The sequence below is a fragment of the Aythya ferina genome (genome assembly GCF_964211825.1).
Source record: "Aythya ferina genome assembly, chromosome: 25".
In the NCBI taxonomy this organism is placed as follows: domain Eukaryota; kingdom Metazoa; phylum Chordata; class Aves; order Anseriformes; family Anatidae; genus Aythya; species Aythya ferina.
Window position 1 is genome coordinate 5913711 of NC_140323.1, and position 25672 is coordinate 5939382.

Consider the following 25672-nt stretch of genomic DNA (forward strand, 5'->3'; position numbering starts at 1 on the left):
GCTGATGGGGATGGGGATGGGAATGGGAATGGGGACTGGGATGGGGACAAGCATGGGGATGGAGGGGACAAATCCCGAGGGGCTGTCGAGGACAGGAGTGACCATGGGGAGATCCCAAATGACCACGTTTATTAGAGAAAAAAGCCCCAAATACAATGTCTTTGTACCACAGACCCTCTTGGGGTCACCGATGAGGGGACACGGGACAGCAGGTGGGGGCCAGCCCCAGCCACCCCATCCCAGCCCTGGGCACCGCAGGGTGCTGGGGGCAGCTGTGCCTCCCCCCGTGTCCCCAAGCCCGGGGAGGTGTGGGGGGGGGGCAGGACAGCCCCAGCCCCCTGTTCCCAGCGCCCTGGGCCAGCCAGGCCGTGCCCCCCTGGGCGGGGGGGGCCGCGCTCACACCTGTGTGACGATCTCACCGTTCTCAGGCACGTAGACCTGCACGGGCACGCCGTCCGGGGAGCGCCGCAGGACACGGATCGGGGGCGCCTGCGTGGGAGAAGGGGCCCGTGGGTGCCGGGACCCCACCCCATGGCGCCCTGGGGGGCACGGCCCCAGGGAGGGATGGGGGGGCTGTGGGGGTGGCAGAGTCTCGGCAGCGAGTCCTGACCTGCCCCGCGTGAGCCCCAGGGAGGAAGGGAGTGAGGCAGCCCCAAAATGTCTGCGGGAACCTTCCTGTCCTCATGGGAACATGAGTCCTGCTGGTGGGACCCTGGATGTGGCTATAGGGACCTTCTGCAGCCCCTCATCCTGCCCCAAAGGGGCTTGAGGACCTCGGTCCTGGCCCCAAGACCAGATCATGAGACCCTGGTGCTGTCCACAGGATCCAATTCTGCCTTAAGGACCCTTCTGGGACCCCTGTCCTGCCCCAGGAACCCCCTTGGGACCAGCTCCTTTACCTGGAGATCTTCCCCAGTCCTGTTCCAGGGACCACTGAAGGTCCCCAGCCCCACCTGAAGGACTCTCATGGGTCCCCAATACTTCCCTAGGGGCACCTCGGGACCCTGGCCATGCCCCAGGGCCCCCCATAGGACCCCGGTCCTGCCCCACCGCAGCCCCCTGTCCCCGTGCCACCAGCGGGTGACACCACACGTCCCCCACCCACCCGCAGGGCAGCACCCAGGGTTTCCCCACAAGGCGACAGCCACCGCGGTGCCCCCCACCCGCCTGTCCCCCGCTGTCCCCACCCCACTCCCTGCACCACCCCGGCCCTGTGCCCTACCTGAGCCCGCAGCGGGGCCCCACGGATGGGGGGGCCGTCACGGGGGGTCCCGCCGCGGGGTCCCCGGAAGGCGCCCTGCCTGTCGAGGGAGTGGGGCCGGGCGCCCCGCAGCCGGGCACGCTGGTGCCATGACTTGAGCTCCTCCGTCACCGCCGCCTTGGAGAGCCCGCGGGCGCCCGCCGGCGCGTAGTCCTTGAGTGAGGGGGTGCGCACGATGCGGCTGTGCGAGGGCACCAGGCGCTGGTAGCGCAGCGGGGCCAGATCCTGCTCGTAGAGGAAAGCCGGGGGGCCGGGGGGTGGCAGGAGCCGAGAGGCGCCCCGGGGGTAGTAACCAGGTTCGGTGAGGGGTGGCGGGGCTGGGGGGCGCGGGAAGGAGACGTCGGGGCTGCTGCTGCCCGGGGAGGTGGCGTGGGAGATGCTGGAGACGTCGGAGATGCTGTCGTCGGAGCCGGAGCGATGCGTGGGGCCGGGGCCCGTCAAGCAGGAGGTGGGCACCGTCACCGTGTAGTACGTGGGGCGGCGGCGGGGAGCGGTGCTGCGGCCCCGCGGCTCGCCGGGCTCCCAGCGCGCCTCCACCCTGCGGGCACAAGGGCTGCGGCTGCCTCCTGCCCCGCTCCTCCTGCCCCCGGGACAGGGCGGCCGGGAGGGCGTGGGGTGCTGGCTCCCCGTGGGCTTAGCTCCATCTTCCTCCCCAGGGATCTCTTGCCATCCTCCTCACCCCAGGGTCATCTCCAGCCTCCCCGTGGGGTTATCTCAGCCCTTCTCCCCATGGGTTTGCTCCATCCTGCCCATGGAGGTACTTCCTTCTTCACAAGGGGTTGTCTCCCTCTTCTTCCCCGTGGATCTATTTCCATCCCACCCATGGGATTATCCCTTTCCTCCTACCTGTGGGGTTACCTCCATCCTCCCCATGGTTCTATCTCCATCCTCCCCATGGGATTATCCCTCTCCTCCTACCCATGGGGTTACCTCCACCTTCCTTCCCCTCGGTTTCTCTCCTTCCTCCCCATGGGGTTATAACCGCCACCCCACAGGGTTATCCCTCTCCATCCTCCTCCCAGGAACCCTCGTCCCTGCTCCGTGCACGGGCCATACCTCAGGGACTGGGATTGTCCCCGCCGGCTTGGTGGCTCCGGGGTGCTCGGGGCGCTGGAGCCCGCCTGCCGGCACAGCACCAGGGTCCGGATGGGGACGAAGCGGTACGGAGGGACATCCGTGGCCCTGGGCGCCAGCGAGACTGTGAGGTCAGGGCTGCCAGGGGCGGTGGCGACAGCAGGTGGGGACGTGGGGCAGCATCGGGACCCCCAGGTTTCGCCGTCCCCAGGGTCATCGCCGACTTTCTTGGCATTCTCGTAGGGCCCATCGAGGCTGGTCTCCCTCCAGGGGCTGGCAGGTGTGGGTGGGTGCCCCGGCCCCTCCGCCTCAGAGCACTCCTTGGGGACTGAACGGGGCCGTGGGGAGGGGGACGAGGACGGGGACGGAGATGGGGACCCCCGCGGGGTGCCGGGTCCTGGCAGCTGCGTCTCCTCTGCGGGAGAGAAAAAGGGTTGGGGTGGAGGGAGAGGGAATGGGACACGGCTCTGTGGTGCCCCCCACCAACGGCCCCTTACCCTCCTCCAGCAGGACGGCGTCCGACAGTGAGCTCTCGTCCGAGGCGCTGAGCTCTGCGGGGCAGGGGACAGCGGTGGCACCGGGGGCTGGCACCGGGGGCTGGCACCAGCCTGCAGGCCCCGGGGCTGGCAGCGGCCCAGCGCTCCCACGGCCCGGCACCCGCCGCCACCCAGCGCGTCCCCATGGGCCCCCGCTCCCCTCCCGCGCCCGCCTGTCCCGACACGCTCGGGGACGGTGGCGGGACCGGCCGGGCCGGCTCAGCCGAGCCGTGGCGCTCGGGGCAGCTCCCAGCCCTGCCCAGGCGGCTGCTGGCACCCGCCGCGGACGCAGGGTTGGGGTGCGCTCACGAGGCTGCAGTCCCTGGGGGAGCACAGCGGGGTGCAGTCACTGGGGGGTGTTGGGGTGCTCCCGTGAGGGTGCATCCACCACGGATGAAGGTTTGGGGTGCGTTCACAAGGGCGCAGTGGCTGGGGGGTGTATTGGGGTGAATTCCCTGTGGGGAGGGCACAGCGGGGTGCCTGCAACACGGATGGCATTTTGGGGTGCAGCCATGAGGTGCCTCCATCAGGGACGGGGCTTTGGGGTGCACCCACGGGGGAAAGCGTATCGGGGTGCGTTCGGTGTACCGGTGTGGGAGATTGGGGTGCACTCAGTGGGGCACGACCCCTGGGGACGGGGTGCCAGCAAGCAGCCAGTGGGGACAAGGGTTGGGGTGCACCCAGGGGGAGCATTGTGGGGTGCACGCAGCAGGGACGGTGCATCGGGCTCCACACAAATGAGTCAGTTCCTGACCCCCCTTAACCGAAGCACCCCCGGCCTCACCCTGAGCACCCCCGGAGCCGCTGGCGGGCAGGGGCCGGTGGCCGGCCAGGAGGCGGCACTGGCTGAGGGTGTTCTCCAGCTCCTTCAGCTTCTTCTCCTCCTTCAGCGCCGCTGTCTTCCTCCTCCGGCGCAGCTGCTTGCTGATGTTCTCCTCCCGGCACAGGCGGTGGGCGGCCTTGGCGATCTGCAGCTGCAGCGCCAGGTCCCGCTCCAGGGCGCTCAGAGGGTCCTGGGGACAGAGGGGACGCTCGGCACCCCCGCACCCCCTGCCCCGTACCCCAGAGCCACGCGAGCCCGCGGCCACTCACATGCCAAGGGGCGGCTTTGCCTTCTTCACTGGGACGGGCGCGTGGCCCCCCGCACCCCGAGGAGCAGCGCACCTCCCCTGGGACAGGGTGCCGAGGGGTCCCCCGGTCACCGCCTGCCCCTTTTTGGGACCCGCCCCAGCGGTGAAGACCCCCCCTCCCCGTTTTGCACCCCCGGTCGCCCCTCACCGCCCCGCGCAGCACCAGGGTCTCGTCCAGCTTGAAGGCGGCACCGATCCTGCGCCGCACCTTGGGGGGCTTCTCGCCGGCCTTCAGGGGAAACTCACGGGGCAGCGTCCCCGTCAGCTCCTGGGGACGGCACGGGGACGCTGAGCGGTGGCCGGGGGGGTGGTGGGGAGGGTGTCAGGTCCCCCCCAGAGCCCCCCGCACCCCGCTCACCGCCTCGCGCAGGCAGAGCCGCCGCAGCTCCTGCACGCACGCCTCCAGTGCCTGCTGCTGCCGCCTCACCCGCTGCGCCAGCTCCTTCAGCGGGGACACCGGGCTGCCGGGGCCTGGGCGGACGGACAGACGGATGGACGGATGGACAGACGGGCTGAGGCACAGCCCGATCTCCCGCCTCCCTGCCTCAGTTTCCCCCCCTCTGCCTCCCCGTCGGCCCCGGTTCCCGGTTCTCCCTCCCGACCCCCGTGGCAGGACGGGTGCCGGCTGTGCCCGTGGCTGCTCTGGCCGTGACTTCCCAGCGGAAGGGGGGGGGGGGGGGGGCAGGTTTCACCCTGACTCAGCCCAGCCCGCAGCGAAACGCTGCTGAGTCAGAGCCAGCCGCAGACCCCGGCCCCCCCCGGCCCCACTCCCTCCTCCAGACTGGGAACCCCCAAATTTCCCAACAGCAAATTCCACCCCTTCCTGCCCCCCCCCCCAGCCCCTGCACAGCCCCTTGTCCCCTGGGGGGGGTTGGTTGCAGTTTTTACACCACCGCCGTGCCCCTGGCTGTGGGAGGGGGCACCCATCGCACCCCGGGATGCAGAACCCCTTTGCCCACCCCCCCGGCCCCCCCCTGCTCACCCGAGTGCAGCATGATCCCGCTGTCGGTGTCGCTCGCCTCCTCCCTGCCCTCCATGCTGGACCCTGCAGGTGACAGTGAGCAGACGCCGTGTCCCCGCGCCAGCCCCTGGCGAGCACCCATGGGTGCTGCCCCCCCCGCGTTCCCCCCAGCCCGCAGCATCGCCCGTACGGCTCTGCCACAGCCGCCGCGCCGGTGGGGGAGGAAGGCGAGGCCGTGTTTGCTTTGCCTTCCTGTAGGTCCTACGATAAACAAAGGTGTGCAAACACGTGCCTGGCAGCGCGGGCTGCCGGGATGAGCCCCATCCCAGGGGCAAAGGTGGCGGGGGCGCGGGCCGGTTTCGCTGGGTGCCTCTCCCAGTTTTTATTCCTTCCCCGTCTGGGCTGCAGGCATTTCCCGTGGTGGGGGTGGCTGCGGGACGTGGGAGCCTGCCCCCAGCCCTGAACCCGGGGTCCCCTCCTTTGGGGCAGAGCGGGTGGGATAGGAGCAGCCGGGGGGGCTCACGGCGTGCCTCAGTTTCCCCAGTGGGATGAGCCACACTGGTGAACACCCAGGGAAACTGAGACAGGGCCGGGGGCTCGGTGGGCTGGCTGGGGAGTGTTAGAGGGGCTGGGACCCCCGGTGGGCGCGGGGCTCAGCCAGGGCCGGGGCTCGGCCTTACCTGGGCGCCGGCGCGGCGGGGCTCCTGGCGCGGGCGCTCGCTGCGGCTCTGCTGCGCCCGGGCTGTGGGGACGTGTTTTGACTTGAGACGCAGGGGAGGAGCGGGTGAGCAACACCGGCCCCGCCGCCGCAGGGCCTGCCGGCTGCAGGGCTCGGCTCAGCGCGGCGTGGGGCGGCACGGCGTGGCAGGGGTGAGCGTGGCACAGCATGGCGCAGAGCACCCTGGCGTGGCACAGCGTGGCGTGGCACGGTGCAGTATGGCTTGGAAGAGTGTGGCACGGCATGGCACGGCACGGCACGGCATGGCATGGCATGGAATGGCATGGCACTGTGCTGGGTGGAGGCCCCATCCCAGGGCCAGCAGCACAGGGCCCGTCACAGTGCGGTGGCACTGTCCCCACCCCTGCCCACGGCCCCTGGCTGGGGACATCTGCCCCAGGGTCCCCCAGATGCCACCGCCATCCCTGTCCCTTCCCACACAGGGACCTGCTGGGTGCCAGGGAGCCCCGCAGGTTCTGCTGGCCTGTCCTTGTCCCCAGCCCCCCACCTCTGCCCCCAGGGCCCTTCTGCCTCATGGGGAGAAGCACTGACCCTCCTCCTCCTCCTCGGGCAGGGACAGGGATGGGGAGGGGAAGGGAGAAGGGAAGGGACAAGGGCAGGGGAAGGGCGAGGGGCAGCACAAGCTGTGTCTTGCTGAGCCGAGCCGTGCTGTGCCAGGTTGTACCATGCCGTGCTGAGCTGTGCCATAGCCGGCTGTGTCACGGTGTGCCAGGCTGTGCCGTGCTGTGCTGTGCCATGCCAGGCAGTGCCAGGCCGTGGGAACGGCAGGGCTGCGGCTGCCGGCGCAGTGTGAGATGAATCAGGGTGGCTGGCACGGGCGAGTCAGCCACATCCTGCGCTGCTGCATGGGGCAGGTGGTGGAAAGTGTGCCTCAGCTGTGCTGGCAGGTGCCACGGGCTGCAGGGACGGGGACAGGCACAGGGACGGCGGTGGGGTGCGGCAGGACCACCCGCCCTGCTGCAGCATCCTCAGCCCTGGGGGGAGCGCGTGGTGGTCCCTGAGGAGGAACTGAGCAAAGAGCGGGGCTGAGACCTGGCACGTGGGGCCCTGCACCAAAAAAGGGTGAATTTGAAGAGAAATGGCTCAGGGCTCCACTGGGAGGGCACGGGACTGTCCCCGGTGCCTGGGGACGCACCATCGCCCACGGCTCAGTGTGGCCCAGCTCAGCCCCGCGGCAGCTTTATTCCCCAGGCAGGCTGTGAAAAAGAACTCCACAACCGACACCGCTGTTGGTACGCCTACAGCTGTATTCGTTTTCTGTAAGACCAGAAGCAACCAGAGGCGCTGCCCGAGCCGTCCCGTTTAGCTCCGAGCCTGGCAGTGTCAGTGCAGCGGTGCCTTCTCGGTGGGACCTCACTCGCTGCCCGCACGGCCCCAGCTGCAGCTTTCTGCCCACACCGGGACGGCGCAGAAACCAGGACAGGATGGGACAGCGCAGCCAGGGGCTGCCCCTCGGGACTCCTTTGGAGCAGGTGAGCGCAGCGCTCGGGGGGGCTGGAACCACTGCTGGGGCACCGGGGCTTCTCCCGGGAGGGGACAAACCTCAGCGACCGCTTTGCCAAAGCATCCAAACACCCCCCTGGCACTGTACCGACAGAACCCCCCCCCAGCCCATTCGCGTCCCCGTCCCCCCTTACGTGCCTGGCCGGGGGCTGGGGACCGGGGGGAGCTTGGTCCCGCTGCCGGGCGAGGGGCTGGAGGCGGTGGTGGAGGGGGGGGTCCTGGCACCGAGGGCGGGTGGGCAGCGGAGGCGCGGGTCCATCAGGGCGTAGATGACGGGGTTGACGCAGCTGTTGGCAAAGGCCAGGCAGGTGCTGGTGGCCACCACCCAGCGTAGGGTCCCCTCCTGCCCCGCCGGCAGCACCAACGTCCCCTTGGCCAGGAGGAAGAGGAGCACCTTGCAGGCGTTGAGGGGCAGCCAGGAGCAGACAAAGGCCGCGATGATGGCGACGATGACGCGGTGGGAGCGCCGCACGCCCCTGCCCAGCCGCACGTGCCGCTGCAGGCGGCAGTAGATGGAGCAGTAGCAGAACAAGATGACCCCCAGGGGCAGGAGGAAGGTGAGGAAGACCATGGCCAGGCTGAAGTCCTCCCCGTCCTCGTCCCAGCAGTCGTCCCCGTCCAGCCGCCGGTACCACAGCGCCGGCGCGCCCAGCAGGAGGGAGACGGCCCAGATCAGCCCGCAGGCGAACAGGACGTGCCGCCTGGAGCCCGCCCGCCTGGTGTCCAGCACCTTCCAGATGACCAGGTAGCGCTCCACGCTGAGCGCGGTGAGGAAGAGGATGCTGGAGCAGCGGTTGACGCTGATGGCGTAGCTGCTCGCCTTGCACAGCCCTTCCCCGAGCAGCCACCGGTTGCCCCGCGCCCCCGCCGCCACCCAGAAGGGCAGGGTGCAGACAAAGACGACGTCGGCCACGGCCAGGTTCAGCACGAAGGTGTCCACCGCCCTCCTGCCGCCGCTCCTCTTGGCCAGCAGCACGATGACGAAGAGGTTCCCTGCGAAGCCGAGGAGGAAGATGAAGGAGTAGAGGACGGGGATGACAACGGTCGTGAAGAGCTGCTCCGGGCTCCCCGTCGCGTTGCTGCCCGCCAGGTACTCGTAGTCGGCTGAAGCCTCCGGTTCCTCGGTGGCCTCGGGAGCCATGGGGGTGGCCGAGCCCCGGGTGCCCCCCCTGTGCCTGGGTGGTGCTGGCGGTGCCCGGCAGTCGGGTTGTTGATCTGAGCTCTGCTCAAAACAGGCTTCTGCACTTCCTTTCGTACGGGGCAGGGTCCGTGGGGTGGATGGGTGCCGGCAGGCACGAGGTGAGCCGCAGTTAATTTTGGAAACAGAAAAACAACGAGAAAAACAGCCAGAGCACAGCGAGCCCCGGGAGGAGGGTGCAGGACGGCTCCATGCCCACAGGGACGGGCAAAGCCCCGGCAGTGCCGGCCCCGGCCCCATTCCTCAGCCCTGGGGGGCACCAAGCAACAGCTGCAGCTCCGTCACGCTCAAACCTCCACATCCCCTTCCCAGACACATCTGGTTAGCAAAAACTGCACAAAAGCCTTGGTTTTGTGGTGTTGTTTTTCTTTTTTTTTCTTTTTTTTTTTTTCTTCTTTTTTTAATTTTTTTTTTATATTTTTTTTTTCCCAAATGCACAGCAGCAGGTGCAGGGCTGTGGTGGGAGCCAGCACCCGTGCCCAGGCCCTGCCAGCTCATTCCAGCCCCAGGCACTCTGGTTCTCAGCACAGGGGGCACCGAGAAGCGATGCCCGCGGCCGCCCACAGCCACAAGTGCTCCTGGAATGACAACACCGGGCTGCGGGCACGGGACGGGGCCGTGGGAGCGCCGCGGAGCCCCGGTGGCACGGGGGGGGGAGGAGAGGAGGCACCGACCCCGCGTGCGAGGCCTCCTGCACCCAACGGCCGTGAACACCCACAGCCCTGCACCACGGCCCCAAACCCCAAACTGAGAGGGGTCGGGGATGGGAGTGGGGCCGGGGTGCAGCCAGGAGGGGGGCACCCATCCCGGGGACACCACGAGCTGCTCTGGTGGGTGCCCCGTGCTGTCACCTTCCTCTTCTGAGCCCCTCCTGTCCCCGTGACTTGGCCTCCCTTAACCTCCCCTCGCCCCGTGCGGCCTCCCCCGGCCATCCCCCGGCTCCTGCCCCCCTCGGGCACTCCTCGGCCCTCAGCCCAGCAGCTCGGCTGTTGCCCGGCCGCCCCCATGGCCCGGCCTCCCCCACCCAACCCCACCGTGAGGCCTCCTCCTGCTGTGGGGCGGTGAGCGGTGGGAGGGGGGGGGGGTACACAGACTGGGGAGATGGGGGGAAGGAAAGGGGGGGGGGGGGGGGATGGAGGGAGGGGGAGGGAAGGGAAGGGAAGGGAAGGGAAGGGAAGGGAAGGGAAGGGAAGGGAAGGGAAGGGAAGGGAAGGGAAGGGAAGGGAAGGGAAGGGAAGGGAAGGGAAGGGAAGGGAAGGGAAGGGAAGGGAAGGGAAGGGAAGGGAAGGGAAGGGAAGGGAAGGGAAGGGAAGGGAAGGGAAGGGAAGGGAAGGGTGAATGGGTGGATGGATGGACAGATGGGTGGATGTGTGTGTGGGTGGGTGGATGGATGGATGGACGGACGGACAGATGGATGGATGGATGGGTGTGTGGATGGATGAAAGGATGGATGGATGGGTGGATGGCCAGGCAGATGGACAGATGGATGGACAGGCAGACGGATGGATGGACGGACGGATGCAGGAAGGCAGTGTGCATGCAGGACGGGGTGCAGACACGTAGTGCTGGGCGAACAGACGGGGGTCAGCGGCCAGCAGGGCCCTCCCCTGCGCCCCGGAGCCGTTTCTGCAGCCGCTGCTCGGGCTCGCAGGGTCCCGGCCGCTCTCGCAGCGCTGGGCTCGGTACCGGGGCCGCCCGCCGGGGCCCGTCCTGTCCCCGGGGGCCGTCCCGGGGAGGCCTCATGGGGCTGGAGCCCCCCCCCCCGTGTGTGTGTGTGTGTGTGGGGGGGTGACCGTGAAGGAGATGGGGGGGGCGCAGCGCGCGCTCCCGACGCTCGGTGGAGCCGCGGGGCCGCGCCGCTCGCTCCCGGCGGGGCGTCGGCCGCGCGCATGCGCAGAGCGCTCGGGGCCGGGGCGGCGCTGAGGCAGGGCCCCGGGGCCGCCATGACCAACGGTGAGCGGGGGGGGGGGGGGGGCGGCGGGAGAGCGGGGGGGGGGGGCTCCGTGCCCGGTGCCCGGTGGCGGTGGCGGTGCCGGGACGCAGCCGTGCCCCGCAGTGTACTCGCTGGACGGGCTGCTGGTGTTCGGGCTGCTCCTGGTGTGCACCTGCGCCTACCTGCGGAAGGTGCCGCGGCTCCGCGCCTGGCTGCACGGAGAGAGGAGGGGGCTCGGCGGGGTCTGCTACAAGGGTAGGGGGGGACGGGGCCGGGACACCGGGGGGGTGGGGACCTGGGACGGGGAGCTGGGACGGGGACGCGGGTTGGGGACGTGGCACGGGGGACGTGGGGCTCCAGGATGGGGACACGGGGCTGCAGGGGGGGCGTTTGGGGGTGTGGGGCTCTGATATGGGGCCGGGGGGCTATGGGGGGGGGCAGGGGGCTGGGGGCGTGGGATGGGGACATGGGGATGCAGGGGGAACATTTGGGGCTGTGGGGTTTTGACATGGGGACAGGGGGCTCCAGGATGGGGACAGCAGTTGGGGACACAGGGCTGGCACAGGGACAGCTGGGGACATGAGGTTGGGAGATGGGGACACGGGGCTCCGGGATCGGGACATGGGGCTGGGGGCATGGAATGGGGACACGGGGCTGCAGGGCAGGTATTTGGGGACGTGGGGTTCTGACATGGGGACGTGGGGCTCCAGGATGTGGATGTGGGTTGGGGATGTGGGATAGGGGACCAGGGGCTCCAGGATGGGGACATGGGGCTGCAGGGGGGGCGTGGGGCTGGGACGGGGACACCTGGGGACATGGGGCTCTGGGATGGGGATGTGGGACAAGGGACAGGGGTTGGGGACATGAGGCTTTGGGATGGGGAGGCTGGAACCTGGGCTCCGGGATGGGGCAAGGGGCTGCAGGGGGCATGTGGGGGTGTGGGGCTGGCATGGGGACATCTGGGGACGTGGGGCTCTGATGGGGAGATGGGGCTGCAGTGGGGACATGGGGACGATGTGGGGCTCCAGAATGGGGACACAGGGCTGGGGGCATGGGGTTGGGGATGGGGAACACGGGGCTCTGGGATAGGGACATGGGATGGGGATGTGGGGCTGTAGTGGGCACGTGGGGCTGTAGTGGGCACGTGAGGCTGCACGGGGATAATGGGGATATGGGGACGTGGGGCTCTGAGATGGGGACATGGGATAAGGGACATGGGATAGGGGACAAGGGGCTCTGGGATGGGGACACGGGACTGTGGGCATGGGGCTCTGGGATAGGGGGCATGGGGCTGGGGGCATAGGATGGGGACACAGGGTTGGAGGGGGGATGTGGGGGTGTGGGGCTGGAACGGGGACATCTGGGGATGTGGGGTTCTGATATGGGGACACGGGGCAGCAATGGGGACATGGGGACACGGGGCTCTGGGATGTGGACATGGGTTGGGGACATGTGATAGGGAAAATGGGGCTCCAGGATGGGGACAGAGGGCTGGGGGCATGGGATGGGGACACGGGGCTGCAGGGGGGATGTCTGGGGACGTGGGGTTCTGACACGGGGCTGTGGGATGAGGACGTGGGGCTGGGGGCATGGCATGGGGATGTGGGGCTGCAGGGGGGATGGGGCAGCAATGGGGATGTGGGGATAGGGTGCTGGGGGCGTGGGGCTGCAGTGGGGACGTGAGACCAGGAGGGGCACATGGGGCTGCGGCAGGGATATGGGATGGGAGGTCCCGGGATGGGGACACGGGGAGCTGGGCTGTGGGTGCGGGATGGAAGTGGCGGTGTTGGGGTGTGGGATGGGGACACAGGGCCTGGGACAGGGGCATGGGGCTGGGATGGGGATGTGGGGCTCCAGGATGGGGGCACTGCGGGCTGGGCTGTGGGCACAGGGTGGGGGTAGTGGCACTGGGGTCTGGGACTGGGGTGTGGTGGCCGGGATGGGGACACTGGGGGCTGGGTTTGGGGGCACGGGGTTCCCGGCCAGGAACACGGGTGGGTGCGGTGGGGCTGGGGGCTGGGTTGGGGACACAGGGCACAGGGGGGGTGCTGGGGGGCTGCTCCGTGGGCTCGGGACGGTGGCGTTGGGGTCCCGACGGGAACGTGTGGGGCTGGGTGGAGGGGGGCAACGGGGCTGGGCTGGGGGCACGGGGTGGGGACGGGGGCATCGGGGTGGGGCCGTGGGGGTCGTGCCCATCTCTCCCCCCCCACAGCTGCCGTGATCGGCACCCGGCTGCACGCCTTCGTGTCGGTGTCCTGCGTCCTGATGGCGTTCTACGTCCTGGCCCTCAAGTGAAGCCCCCCGCGCCCCCCGTCCCGGTGCTGGTGCCGCTGCTCCGCCGCCAGCGGCCCGGGGGCTCGGCCCCCTCCCGGGCAGGACGCAGCCCCCGGTGCCGCCGGCCCCTCCCCACGGCCGGGGGGGACCCGCGGGGCCGGGGGGGGCGCGGGGGGGCGCGGGGGGCTCCCGGTGCGGCGGGGCCCGGCCAATAAAGCAGCGAGCTGCACGCAGGGACCTGACTGGGCGGGGCCTCGGGGAGGGGCGGGGCTACGGGGAAATGGGCGGGGGCTCGCGTGGTGTGGGCGGGGCTTCGTGGGAGGGGGCGGGGCTCAGCCGGAGGGGCTCTGCGAAACGGGCAGGGCTCTGTGGGGAGGGGGCGGGGCTCAGGCAGGGGAGGGCGGGGTTTCCGTGGGAGGGGGCGGGGCTCCGTGCATGGGATGTGCGGGGGGCGCGGCTCGTGGTGGGCGGGGCTCCGAGGTAAGGGCGGGGCATGGGGCGGGGGCGGGGCTCAGCGGTCCTCCCGCCGCCAGGAGGCGTGCGGCAGCGGGGCGGGGCCTGCCCGCTACCCGGCGTGCCCCGCGCGGGGCGGAGGTTATAAAAGGGCGGGGAGGGGCGGGGCCGCACGCAGAGCGGCGGCAGCGCGGGCGTGTGCGGGTGGGGGCTGCGTGTGCGTGGGTGGGGGGGGGCGTGAGTGTGTGTGTGTGTGTGTGTGCGCGTGGGCTTTGCGCGTGCCGCCGCCTACACGTTGATCTTATTTGATCGGCCCCCGGCCGAGATGAGAAGAGCCGCGCCGCGAAGCCCCCGGGCGCTGTGCGGCGGGCGGGCGGGATGAGTCGATCAGATAGGCGAGGCCCGGCCCCGCGGCCGGCCCCTGAGCGCGCCGCGATTCTGATCCGCCCGCCGGCACCGCGCCGCACCGGGCCTTTATTGCGGCGCTACGGGGAGAAGAAGCCGCCGTCCGCCTTGCGCGAGTAGCCGCTGTTGGTGGCCGCGCTGTGCGGGCACTCTGCGGGGCGACACGCCGAGGGTGGCGGCGGCACCGGGACCGCCCCCACGGACCCCCCCCCTGCGTCCCCGCAACCGGGCCGGGGGCACCGCGGCACCCCCGGCAGCCGGGTCACACCCCCCACCCCGCAACCGCCCCGTCCCGGTAGCCCCCGCCCCGTCCCGGTGCCCCCCGTACCGATGCCCCCCTGGATGCTGTGCACCGACTCCTTCTTGGGGCTCACCCAGCACCGCGGGGAGGGCTCCGGGGGCTGCTCCGGCTGCCGGGGGGCCCTGCACCGGGACAGGGGCTCAGCCGCCGCACCGGGGCCGGGGGGCGGCAGCGGGGGGCACGCAGCGGGCACTCACCCGTGGTCCCGGGTGCACCGCGCGGCCGTGGCGTGGAGGCGGCTCCAGGGCCGGGGGGGGCCCGGCGGGGACGCGGCGCCACCGCCTTCCATGGCGGGGCCGGTGCTGGCCGCGGCTGTTGCCCGGTAACGGCTGCGAGGGCGGGGCCGTCACCGGGGTTGCCCGGTGCGTGGAGGGAAGGGGGGGGGGGGCACACGGCGGGGATGCTTCGCCGTGACACGGGGACACCGGGAGGGACGGGGCACGGGGGGTGATGCCCGGCACCGGGCTCCCGAGGGGCGACGACGCCCGGTGCCGGTGCCGCCCCCGGGGGTGGTGGGCGGCGATGCCCCGGGGGACGAGGCCCGGTGCCGGTGCCCGGTGCCGGGGGCGGGGCGGGGGCGGTGCAGGTGGCGGCAGGTGCGCGCGCGGGGCCGTTGGCGGGGGGCGGGGCCGCGGGGCCGGTGCCCGCACGGGGCCGAGCGCTGCCGCCGCCGCCGCTGCGCCATGGCCGGGACCGGGGCCGGGGCCGGGGCCCGGCGGCTGCTGCTGGCGCTGTGCGTGGCCGCCGCCGCCGTGCCGCCGGGCCGCGCCGGGGAGCGGCTGCACGTCTGCAAGGAGGTACCGGCGGGAGGGGGGGGGCTGGGGGGGCCGTAACGGGAAGGGCGCGGGGGGCTCCGCGCCGCCCCCGGCCCGGTGGGGGGCTGTCGCCGTGTCCCACGCGGGACCGGGGCTGAGCGGCCCCCGGTGCGGGACCGGGACCGGGCGGCTCCGGGCCGCTGTCGGCTGTCAGCCGGGAGGAGCGGGGGTTAACGGGTGACAGCGGCGGGGACCTCGGGGACGGGGCCCGGCTGGGGCTCCGCTGCTGGGGGGGCTCTGGGGCTCGCCCCGTCGCAGCCCGGTGCCCCCATCGCTGCCCCCCCGGAGGGATACCAGCGGGGTCCCCAGCCCTGCCCCGTGGTGTCGGTGGCAGCAGGGCACGCGTCCCCTCGCCCGTGCGCCTTTGCCAGGCCGGCACGCGGTCACGGCACGGCTCTTATCTCGGGTCCGGCCGGCACAAAGCGTCCTGCACAGGTGAGCTCGGGGAGGTGCCGGGCACAGGGACAGTCTGGGGGGGGCATTCAGCTGCCCCCAGCTGCCCCCAGCTCCAGCCCCACCAGTGCCGTCCTTCGCCGCCTCCACATCTCCCTCCCCGCCTGGCAGCTCTTTGCCTTTCGACCCAGCAGCTCAGGGCACCTGCTGGGGGGGGCTCCCTGCCCCATGTGCTCCCCGCTGCCCCCCCCCCCCTGCTCCAGCGGCTGCTTTTCATCTGGGCCATTCTTTTTTGCTGTGATCCAATTTTTTTTTTTTTTTGTTCCACGGCCCAGAGCTGGAAACAATGGGCTGCAGCCGATGCTGGCACCGGGGGGGCTGCTCCCAGCGAGGTTCTGCCCTCGCCCCTGTCCCTTGTCCCCTTGCCTGTCCCTGCTGGTTGGGCATCGCTCGCTAGGAAGGGCTCGTGGCAGCACCTGGGGTCCTCAGCCCCGAACAGCCGCCCCGGGGCTGAGTTGGGTCGATGGAGTTGGCTTTAATGAGCACACAGCGGGTGAAGGCGAGCGACTCGCTGCTGTTGACAGCTTCACGCTGCCAGCCATGCGCTGAGACTGGGGGGGGGGGGGTTGCAAAGTTTGGGGAGAGGAAAACACCGAGGTGCAAGCCCCAGAGAGCCTCGAGCACTTGTGACATTGGATGCTCAGGGCTTGCTCTCTGCTCTGGGCTGCCCAGAGCGGTGTGAGGGTGCCCCCATCCTGCCCGTGGCCATAGGGACCCCCGTGTCCCCAAGAACCGGCCCCTGCAGCACCACAGACACCTCCTCTATGCCCAATCTGGGGGGCTGCCAGCGCCTCTGCGTCCCCCCATCGCTGCCTCGTGCTGGTAGGAAACATCAAAGCTTTGTTTTCGCACAAACCTGCCACGCTCCCGCGTCTGCTGCCGGCACTGAGCTGCAGCTTCGTGCTCTGGAGGGGCCGGGGGGGTTGCGGTGCCGCTGCCTCGCCCCCGCCAGCTGCCCGTGGGCACGGTGAGCACCGGGCGGCCAGACCTGGCCTCGGGGACTGAATGTGCCGCCTGCCTCCAGCGTCGCCTCCTCCCGGCCTTGAGCAAGTCCCGGTTGGGAGGCAGCTGGCGGCTTATTTCCTAACGGGGAGGATGCAGCCGGCTGCTCTGCGCTTCAGCAGCCCCATGCATCCACCCAGGGGGTGCTACCAACCCGTCCCCCCCCCTCCCCGTGCCCCTGTCCCTGTGCACTCTCCCAGTGCCTGGCTGCAGCCTGGGCGGCTCCTGAGCAGGACGGTGCATCCGGCAGCGTGTTTAATGAGCAACGCGTGCCGCGGCCACGCCAAGGCAAACAGGGCCTGGCTGCCTCCGGAGCAGGGCCAGGGGTCCCCCAGCCCTTGGGGTCTCTGCTGCAGAGGTGGCACGGTGATGGCACCAGCTGTCCCTTGTCCCCGCACCGGAGCGGTGCTGGTGCCGTGGCTGCCCACAGAGGGGCTGGCAGCGCCGGGTGCCTTCGCTGTGCTGGGGATGGCTCGTCCCCTGGGGACAGCCGGGGGACAGGTGTGTGGCCTGGTTGTCCCCACAGCCCTCTGGGGGTTTGGCACCCTGTGGGGAAGACGTCAGGGCTGGGGGATGTCGTCCTGCCTAACCCTGTCCCCAGCATCCTTGCCCGCCATGTGCATGGTCCCTAGAATCCGGCATGGTTGAGCTGCTCGAGCCAGCGCGCTTGAGGCGTTGCAGCAGCTGAAATGAAATGTTCAGAGCAACAGGGTGGGCACATGGGGGGGTGATCCGGCCCCATGGGGTCCCAGCTCTCCTGTGCGTTCTCTCTTCCAGTCTGAGTACCACTACGAGTACACGGCGTGCGACAGCGCGGGGTCGCGGTGGAGGGTGGCTGTGCCGCACACGCCGGGACTCTGCACCGGGCTGCCGGACCCCGTCAAGGGCACTGAGTGCTGTAAGGTTGGGGTGCAGGAGCGGTAGGGGGGCTTTGGATGATCAGCAGGGGTGTAAAAGTGGAGCAGAAAGGGGAGGGGCGGGGGGGACAAGGCTGAGCCTTCCTCCCGAGGAGCAGCTGCAAGCCGAAACGCGGCTTCTCAGAAGCCTGGTGGCAACGCGGTGCCTTCAAAGGCGCCGGCAGGATCCAGCTGCTCCTTAGCAATAAACACTCATTAACGGAGTTGTTGGTGCGGCACACGGATGGCTACAGCGGGGCCGTCCCTGGGATGCCGTGGGGCAGACAGAAGCCCCTCTGAAGAGGGTGGGTTGGGGGCTGTGCCTGGCCCGCACCTCGTTTCGTCCCGGGGTCCCTTCCCAGCTGCCACGTGCTGCGTTGTAAGGCAGTGGCACGGCCAAAGTCACCCATCCAGGGCTGCTCTCCCTCCTGCTGGGGGCTGTGCAGGATGCTCAGGACAGGGCTGGGGGGGGGGTCCAGCTGGGAAAGCAGAGCTGGGGGCAGTGAAGCCAAAGCAGCACCGGTGGGAGGGGGCAGTGGTGACGCTGATGCCCCCCCTGCACGCGGGCAGCTTTCTCCTGCAAGGCAGGTGAGTTCCTCGACATGAAGGCGCAGTCGTGCAAGCCCTGTGCCGAGGGCACCTACTCGCTGGGCACTGGCGTGCGCTTCGACGAGTGGGACGAGGTGCCCCACGGCTTCGCCAACGTCGCCACCAACCTGGAGGTCGACGACAGCTTCGGTGACACGGTGGAGAACTGCACGGCGTGAGTGGCCCCGGCCGTGTTCTGGGGGCTTCCTGCCCGGCTGTTGCCCGGGTACCGACACCCGGGGGCTGCAGCATGCTCGGGACACGTCCATGCATGGAAAATTGCCCCCCTGCTCCCTCCTTGCCCATCCCTGGCAGCCCTGAAGCAGCCCAGCCACAAGGAGGGGACATCCCAGCAGCCTCGTCCCACCCTGTCCTGGCTGCAGCCCCATGGCAGGACCCGTCCACAGCCCCCGTCACGGAGGGAGCTGCTGTCTGGGGCCCTCCCCGCTGCTGCCGCACGAGCGGTGCCTTTGTTTTCCACCGCGGGCCTTTGATCAGTGCCGGCAGCAGCCGTCGAGCCCCGCCGCCCGCCGTGCCAGCAGCCTGCGCCTGCCACGCGCCGCAGCGTCGATGCAGCTTGCAAATGTAACCTACTTCCAGCAGCCTTTAATTATTCACCCGCGGTCCCGGTGCTGCAGGATCCCCCTCCCGCAGCCCACCCGCGTCTCAGCCCACTTGGCTGAGGCAGCACCAGGGGCGGGCTGGCAGGGGGACGTCCCCTTGTCACCACGCTGTGACGTCCCCTGGGTTCTTCCCAGCATCCGGAGCTACCCCGCACTGGATTTCCCCCAGCCCTTTAGCACACCCCTAAACTCCTTGCCTCCTCAGCACCCTGCAGGTGCAGCAGCAGCACCTTGTGCTCTTCCATCCCTGTGCTTTCATGTGCTGTGCCCTGGGTCACGTTTTGCTCCCGTGGGCCTCCCAGGGCTGTCACCTGTCCCCACTGCCCTTTTCCCAGCATCCTGGCCACGGCAAGGTTCAGACCTCGAGATGCCCTGGGGACAGAGCCCGTGTCACCCCGTGCTGCTCTGTGTCACCTGCCCCAGGTCGACGTGGGTGCCACTGGGTGACTACATCGCCTCCAACACGGACGAGTGCACGGCCACCCTCATGTACGCCGTCAACCTGAAGCAGTCGGGCACTGTCTCCTTCGAGTACATCTACCCCGACAGCAGCATCGTCTTCGAGTTCTTTGTGGGTGCGGGGTGCAGGGCAGGGGTCCTGGGTTCACAGGGGGTGTCCCCCTCATGACGCCGTCCCTGTCCCCGCAGGTGCAGAACGACCAGTGCCAGCCCACGGTGGAGGAGTCGCGCTGGATGCGGACCACGGAGAAGGGCTGGGAGTTCCACAGCGTGAGCGAGGGGGATGGAGGTGGCACAGGGGGATCCACGGCACAGCCCCTTGGGGAAGCCTCACAGGGCTCCCACCCAGGGTCCTTGTCACAGCCCCCCCGAAGGGTCCCTCGCCACAGCCCCCCTGGGGTCATTTGTCACCTCTCACAGGTCCCTTGTCACCCCAGCACAGGGAGGTGCTCTCTGAGGGCACAAAGGGGAGGGTCGGCGGAGGCAGACGGGTGGGTGCCGTGACCCCCTGTGGGTTCCAGCCCCTCCCCGATCACTGGGATCCCCCCGCTCCCCCCCAGGTGGAGCTGAGCCGCGGCAACAACGTGCTCTACTGGAGGACCACGGCTTTCTCCGTGTGGTCCAAGGTCCCCAAGCCCGTGCTGGTGAGGAACATCGGGATCACAGGTAGGTGGGCACAGGGTGGGGGGCTCCCACTGTGCCCCACCCCACCCTGAGCACCTTCCTGCTGCCAGGAGTCGCCTACACCTCCGAGTGCTTTCCCTGCAAACCTGGCACCTACGCCGCCGCCGCCGGCTCCTCCTTCTGCCAGCTCTGCCCCGCCAACACCTTCTCCAGCAAAGGCGCCACCGCCTGCCAGCCCTGCGAGCCGGCCACCTACGCGGGTGAGAGCCGCGTGTCCCCGTCCCCGCTGCCCCTGCAGCCCCGGGATGCTCGGGGATAGCAGGGGGATGCTCCGAGGGATGTCCCCGCGGGGACATGGAGGACATCCCGGGGTGCCCCCTGGGGACCTCACCACTGTCACCGCCCGGCAGAGCAAGGCTCCGCGTCCTGCAAGGTGCGGCCGCCCTGCACGGACAAGGATTACTTCTACACGCACACAGCTTGCGATGCCAACGGGGAGGTACAGCCCCACCGCCCCCCCTGCCCTGGTCCCTAGGGTCCCCGCGTGCTGTCCCCACGCCCTCCCGGTGCCAGCTCACCCTGTGCCCCTGCCTGCCCAGACCCAGCTCATGTTCAAGTGGGCAGAGCCGAAAATCTGCAACGAGGAGCTGCCGCAGGCAGCCCAGCTGCCCCCCTCGGGGGTGAAAACCAAGTGCCCCCCCTGCAACCCTGGTTTCTTCAAAAGCAACAGCAGCGCCTGCGAGCCCTGTCCCTACGGCTCCTACTCCAACGGCTCAGGTAAGGAGGTCCCCGGGGCCGTCCCGTGTGGTGTCCGGGCACCCTCACACCTCGGGGGGGGCTGTGGGTGCTGCCCCCCTGCAGGGCTGTCCCCGGTGTCCCCAGGCTGCGTCCGCTGCCCGGCCGGCACCGAGCCAGTGCTGGGGCTGGAGTACAAGTGGTGGAACGTGCTGCCCCCCAACATGGAGACCACCGTGCTCAGCGGCATCAACTTCGAGTACAAGGGGATGGCAGGTACTGGTGGGCGCCGTCCCCTCCCCGTCCCCACGGGCAGCAGGGAACCTCGCCGAGTCGTCACCTCGTCCTTGCAGGCTGGGAGGTGGCTGGGGACTACATCTACACGGCAGCAGGAGCCTCCGACAACGACTTCATGATCCTCACACTGGTGGTGCCTGGCTTCAGGTGAGCATGTCCCCACAGGGATGGTGGCACTGCCGTGGGGTGGCCAGTGGTCCTCACTGTCGCCTGCGTCCCCAGTCCCCCGCAGCCGGCGCTGGAGGATGGGGACAGCAAGGAGGTGGCCAGGATCACCTTTGTGTTTGAGACCATGTGCAGCGTCAGCTGTGAGCTCTACTTCATGGTGGTGAGTGGTGGCGGTGGGGTGGTGGGCCCAGGCCGCGGGGTGTCCCACGTCCCCCTGTGTCCCCGCAGGGTGTCAATTCCCGCACCAACACGCCAGTGGAGACGTGGACGGGGCCCAAGGGGAAGCAGTCGTACACCTACGTGGTGGAGAAGAACGCCACCATGAGCTTCACCTGGGCGTTCCAGCGCACGCCCTACCACGAGGCGGTGAGCTGGGGACAGGGACGGGGCCGGCGGTGTCCCTTTGGGTGATGCTGACGGCTGCTCCTGGTGCCAGGGCCGGCGGTACACCAGCGACGTGGCCAAGCTCTACTCCGTCAACATCACCAACGTGCTGGGCGGGGTGGCCTCCTTCTGCCGACGCTGCGCCCCCGAGCCAGGGGGGGCCTGCGCCCCCTGCCCCCCCGGGCATGCCCTGGATCACGCCACCGGTGCCTGCCAGCCCTGTCCCCCCGGCACCTACCTGCAGGGGCACCCTCCCGGCAGCACCCCCACCTGCCAGCCCTGCGGCCCAGGCACCCACAGCAACCAGGTGACTGTCCCCACCTGTCCCCAAGGGTGGCATCCCCAGGGGTGACACCAGACCCCAGGCATCCCAGATGGGCCATGCTCTGGGCACCGAAGGGGGGCGCCAGCCTCTGGCCATCCCCGAGGGGGTGGCACCAGCCCCTAGTGGTTGACACCAGCCCCTGGTGCCTGGTGCACCATCTCCTAGGTCCCCAAGGGGGGGCACCATCCCCTCTCCATTCTGCCCCCAATAGCTCCAGTAGCTGGCAGTACCCAGCCCTGCAGGGCTGTTACCCTCCCTGGACGTCCCCAAGTGGGTGACACCAGCCCCTCTGGCCATCGCATCTTGGTGGCACGATGGGACCCCGGCTGGGTGACCCCAGCCCCCCCCAGCGGTCCCTGAGTGCCCCCCCCGGCCAGGTCCGCTCCCTCTGCTACAACAACTGCAGCTTCTCGCTGGCGCTGCCGGGCCGCACGCTGCACTACGACTTCTCGGCGCTGGCCACCAGCACGGCGTTCGCCAGCGGCCCCAGCTTCACCTCCAAGGGCCTCAAGTACTTCCACCACTTCAACATCAGCCTCTGCGGCAACCGCGTGAGTGCGGCGCTGGAGGCGTGCGGGCGTGGGCACGGGGCGGGGGGGGACACGCGGGCGTGTAGCCACGTGGGTGCGTGGGGTCGTGCAGATGTGTGCGGGCAGTTGTGTGCACCATGTGTGTGCACAGCTGTACAAACACGTGCAAAGCCACGTGCACGGCTGTGCAAACACATGCGTAGTCATGCAATTGTGCTCACGTTCAGGCATGCAAGCACACCTGCACGCACATGGCCACAGGCACGTGGTTGTGCAAACACGTGTGTGTAAACGCACGGTCATGCAAGCACACGCTCACAGTGAGTGTGTCCTGCATGTGGACATGAGCACACTTGTGCAAATGCTCGTGTTCACTTGCACAAAGTCAGGGCAACATGCATACACATGGGCATGCACGTTCACACATGCACGTGGTCATGCAAATGCACACCCCAAACGTGCATGCGCGCACACACACACGCACACACAGCCCTGCCCGCACATGCACACGCGGTGCCCCCGCCACGTGTCACACGCCCACCCCGCCGGCAGGGCAGGAAGGTGGCCTCGTGCACGGACAACGTGACGGACGCGCGGCTGCCGGATGAGGGGAGCGCGGGCCGGGTGGTGACGTCCCACGTGTGCCAGGCCATCGTGGTGCCCTCCGACGTGGTGGGCTACCGGGCGGTGGTGTCCTCGCAGCCCGTCAGCCTGGCTGACCGCGTCGTGGGTGAGCGGATAGAGCCCCCTTTTCTCCTTGATCCTCGCCCCAGCCCCTGGCGAGCCTCCAGGCACGCTCAGCACCTGCAGGCGCTCTTGGCACCCACGGGTGCTGGGACCCCTGGCACCAGGGACGCAGCGTCACCCTGCTGCCATCACAGGTGTCACCACGAGCCCCACGCTGGACGGCATCACCGCGCCCCCCGAGCTCTTCCCCCCTGCCAACCCCGAGCTGCCCGACATCATCTTCTTCTACAGGTGGGGTCGGGAGGGGGCCAAGCCCCCAGGAGTGTGGGAGGGGGACCAGGGGCCTTGCTGACCCTCCACCCCCCGGTGCCACCACAGGTCCAGTGAGGTGACGCAGTCATGCAGCGGGGGCCGGGCCACCACCATCCGCCTGCGCTGCGACCCGCTGCAGCCAGGCACCGGCAGCCTGGCTGTGCCCAGGTGGGTGACACCGCTGGGGACACAGGTGGCAGCATGGAAGGGGGGAGCCAGCCCTAAATTCTGCCCCCCAGGTGTCCCCACACACTGTGGTCCTTGTGCACAGGGAGGGTGGTGTCCTTGGGGACTTCGCTGTGGGAGCTGCCACCCCCATACCCTGTGTGTGTATCCCACCGTGCCCGGGTGGGTGCCACAGCTGGGGACCGGGCTGGGGGCAGGAGCATCCTCGCAGCCCCCCAGCTCCTCCTGTCCTCACACACCGCAGTGCCAGAGGAAGGGGGGCAGCCTCAGGTCCTTGGCTTCGGGGACAGCCCCCCTCTTGTCCCTCCATGCTGTGCCACCACTGGGGACTGGGGTGGCTGGGGACACAGGAGCATCCTCACAGCCCCACACTGCCGGGGAGGTTCCAGTGCTAAATCCCTCCCCCGATGCCCCCCAGCTCCTGTCCCCACACACCGCAGTGCCACAGGGAGGGTGGCACTCGGGATCCTCACTCTGGGGACAGCCACCCCCGTGTCCCCCGTGCTGTAGTGGCGGGTGCCACTGCTGGGGACACAGCACTGCCCTGGGGAGGGCGGCTTTGGGGACAGCCACCCCCATGTCCTCGATGCCCGTGTCCCCAGCAAATGCCCCGAGGGCACCTGTGACGGCTGCACCTTCCACCTGCTGTGGGCGACGGCCGAGGGCTGCCCGCGCTGCTCCGCCGGCCACTTCCGCGCCATCGTGGGCGCCTGCCAGGGTGGCCTGCAGGTACGGGGGCACCGCGGGGCCGTGGGGGGCTGTGGGGACATGGGGACGCCCCGCTGAGCCCCTTGTGTCCCCCCCCCACACACACAGAGGACCACCTACGTGTGGCGGGAGCCCCGGCTGTGCCGCGGGGGGCAGCGCCTGCCCCCGCCGAGGGTCCGCAGCTGCCGCAGCGCCGATTTCTGGCTGAAGGTGGGGGTCTCGGTGGGGACGTGCGTGGCCGTGCTGCTGGCTGCCCTGGCTGCCTACTTCTGGAAGAAGAACCAGAAGTGAGTGGGGGCTTCCAGGGGGTGGAGGAGGAGGACGTGAGGTCCCCCCCTCACCTCCCAGGGCTGACGGGGGGCCGGGGGTCCCCAGGCTGGAGTACAAATACTCCAAGCTGGTGATGAATGCGGCGGCCAAGGAGAGCGAGCTGCCGGCGCCCGACAGCTGTGCCATCATGGAGGGCGAGGACGCCGAGGACGAGCTCATCTTCGCCAGCAAGAAGTCGCTGCTGGGCAAGATCAAGGCCTTCACCTCCAAGGTGGGCGCCCGCTGGGGGGCACGGCCACGGGGCAGGTGGAGGAGACACATGGGGATGGGGGTGTCCCAGGGGACGGGGGTGTCATGAAGACTGGGGGCATCACAAAGATGGGGATGCCCAAGGGGATGGGGTGCCACAAGAACAGGGGTGTCACAAAGACCAGGGGCATCCCAGGGGATGGGGGTGTCCCAGGGGATGGGGGTGGGGATGTCCTGGGGTGTCCTAGGGATGGGGTGTCCCTGGCGTGGGGGTGTCCCCGGCGTGGGGGTGTCCCAGTGCCTCAGTGTCCCTGCTCCCCGCAGCGCACCCCAGACGGCTTCGACTCCGTCCCGCTGAAGCCGTCGTCCGGCGGCACCGACCTGGAGCTGTGAGGGGGCCGTGCCCGCCCCCACCCCCCGTCCCCGTGGCCTTACGGACCCGCGGAGCCCTGGGGCGCTTTTGTACCCCCCTGTCCCCCCCGGGAATAGCCACGAAATGCCAAATGCAGGGGGTGGAGACCCAGCCCGGCCCTGGGCACAGGAACAGCGGGAGCAGCCCCTGCATGTGTGTGGGGGTGCACACGTGTGTGGCAGGCGTGTGCTCATGCACAGGTGATTTTGCACGTGGGTGTGTGTGCACGTGGGCCCGGCTGCGGGGTGTGTGCGTGCATGGGGATGTGTGTGCATGGCACACGGGTGTGCGAGCTCCTGCGTGTGTGCCCCGTGCTCTGCAGCCACAGCGTGGGGCAGGGAGGCAGGCAGGGGCTGGCTGTGCCGTGTCACACCGTGTCACACCGTGTCACACCGCGCTGTGCCATGTCACGCCGTGTCACGCCATGTCGCTCCGTGCCATGCCATCTCATGCCATGCCGTGCCAGCCGTCCCACGACCCTGTGCCAGCCCCGCTCCCCCTCTCCTTGCCTTGCCCCCCCCCGGGAAGCACCAATTGGGGTGGTTCTGCCCCAAAGTGGGTGCCCCCGTGCTGGCAGCCCCCAGCACAGTGTTCCCCCCACTGCTGGGTCCCTCCCATGGGTGTCCCCGGGGGGGCGGCTGCTGCCCCCCGGTCCCGCGGCTCCAGCCCCCCCTTTTTACAGCGATCTCCACGTTTTCTAGGCGGCGCCGGGAGGCCCCGCATGTCCCGGCTGTGCAATAAAGGCGACGTTTCTGAGTCCCGTGGGGTGACTCCGTGCTGCGGGGGGAGCGGGGCTGGCTGGGGGGGCCCTGACACAGGGTGGGGGGCCCAGCCTGGCACCCAGGGGTGGGGAGGGAGCGGGGCAGGGGAAAGCTGGGGTGCCGTGGGGATGCCGTATGGTGACATGGGGTGCTGTGGGGATGTTATAGGGTGCCAAGGGATGCCATGGAGCACCTTGGGGTGCCATGGGAGACACCTTTAGGGTCCCACGCGGGTCCTGTGGGGTGCCGGAAGGTGCCCGTGGGATATTGGGGGTGCCGCGGGGTGCCACGGAGCACCCTGGGGTGCCACGGGACACACCGCAGGGTGCCAGGGGGTGCCCACGGGGGGGCCGCGGGATGCGCTGGGGCTCCCTGGGGGGCTGCGGGCACCCCCAGCGTCCCCCGGTACCGCTCCCGGCC

At 69.8% G+C, this 25672-nt stretch overlaps 5 protein-coding genes across 6 annotated transcripts; 2 read left to right on the forward strand and 3 right to left on the reverse strand.

The window, feature by feature from the left end:
• Positions 1–112: 112 nt before the first annotated feature.
• On the reverse strand, positions 113–5687 carry INAVA (innate immunity activator). 2 transcript variants are annotated; one of them, XM_084498295.1, is made up of 9 exons: positions 5643–5687; positions 4984–5046; positions 4360–4472; positions 4150–4269; positions 3656–3884; positions 2833–2886; positions 2318–2750; positions 1223–1799; positions 113–489 (listed from the first exon to the last, which is right to left on the reverse strand). In XM_084498295.1, exons 2-9 carry the CDS (start codon positions 5036–5038, stop codon positions 397–399), a joined length of 1674 nt encoding a protein of 557 aa, XP_084354421.1. In that variant the 5' UTR covers positions 5039–5046; positions 5643–5687; the 3' UTR covers positions 113–396. The 2 variants fall into 2 exon arrangements, with proteins under 2 accessions (XP_084354421.1, XP_084354420.1); XM_084498294.1 differs by lacking the exon at positions 5643–5687 and having other exon boundaries at positions 4984–5600.
• A 1647-nt stretch (positions 5688–7334) lies between these two features.
• On the reverse strand, positions 7335–8700 carry GPR25 (G protein-coupled receptor 25; the record flags this gene model as incomplete). The annotated part of the gene is made up of 1 exon (XM_084497549.1): positions 7335–8700. The coding sequence occupies exon 1, from the start codon at positions 8640–8642 to the stop codon at positions 7335–7337; it is 1308 nt and encodes a 435-aa protein (XP_084353675.1). The 5' UTR covers positions 8643–8700.
• A 1576-nt stretch (positions 8701–10276) lies between these two features.
• On the forward strand, positions 10277–12838 carry TMEM167B (transmembrane protein 167B). The gene is made up of 3 exons (XM_084497623.1): positions 10277–10355; positions 10459–10590; positions 12548–12838. The coding sequence occupies exons 1-3, from the start codon at positions 10292–10294 to the stop codon at positions 12628–12630; spliced, it is 279 nt and encodes a 92-aa protein (XP_084353749.1). The 5' UTR covers positions 10277–10291; the 3' UTR covers positions 12631–12838.
• A 400-nt stretch (positions 12839–13238) lies between these two features.
• Positions 13239–14182, reverse strand: CFAP276 (cilia and flagella associated protein 276). The gene is given in 4 exon segments (XM_084497808.1): positions 13239–13618; positions 13796–13946; positions 13948–13965; positions 13968–14182. Coding segments are annotated over 4 exon segments (330 nt in total). The 5' UTR covers positions 14058–14182; the 3' UTR covers positions 13239–13547.
• A 199-nt stretch (positions 14183–14381) lies between these two features.
• ELAPOR1 (endosome-lysosome associated apoptosis and autophagy regulator 1) lies at positions 14382–25247 on the forward strand. The gene is made up of 22 exons (XM_084498058.1): positions 14382–14565; positions 16816–16936; positions 17505–17697; positions 18569–18716; positions 18794–18874; positions 19165–19270; positions 19339–19488; positions 19639–19727; positions 19828–20005; positions 20111–20239; positions 20317–20407; positions 20483–20588; positions 20657–20794; positions 20865–21119; positions 21515–21688; positions 22220–22397; positions 22549–22645; positions 22733–22834; positions 23455–23581; positions 23669–23847; positions 23936–24101; positions 24404–25247. Exons 1-22 carry the CDS (start codon positions 14452–14454, stop codon positions 24470–24472), a joined length of 2991 nt encoding a protein of 996 aa, XP_084354184.1. The 5' UTR covers positions 14382–14451; the 3' UTR covers positions 24473–25247.
• Positions 25248–25672: the final 425 nt, after the last annotated feature.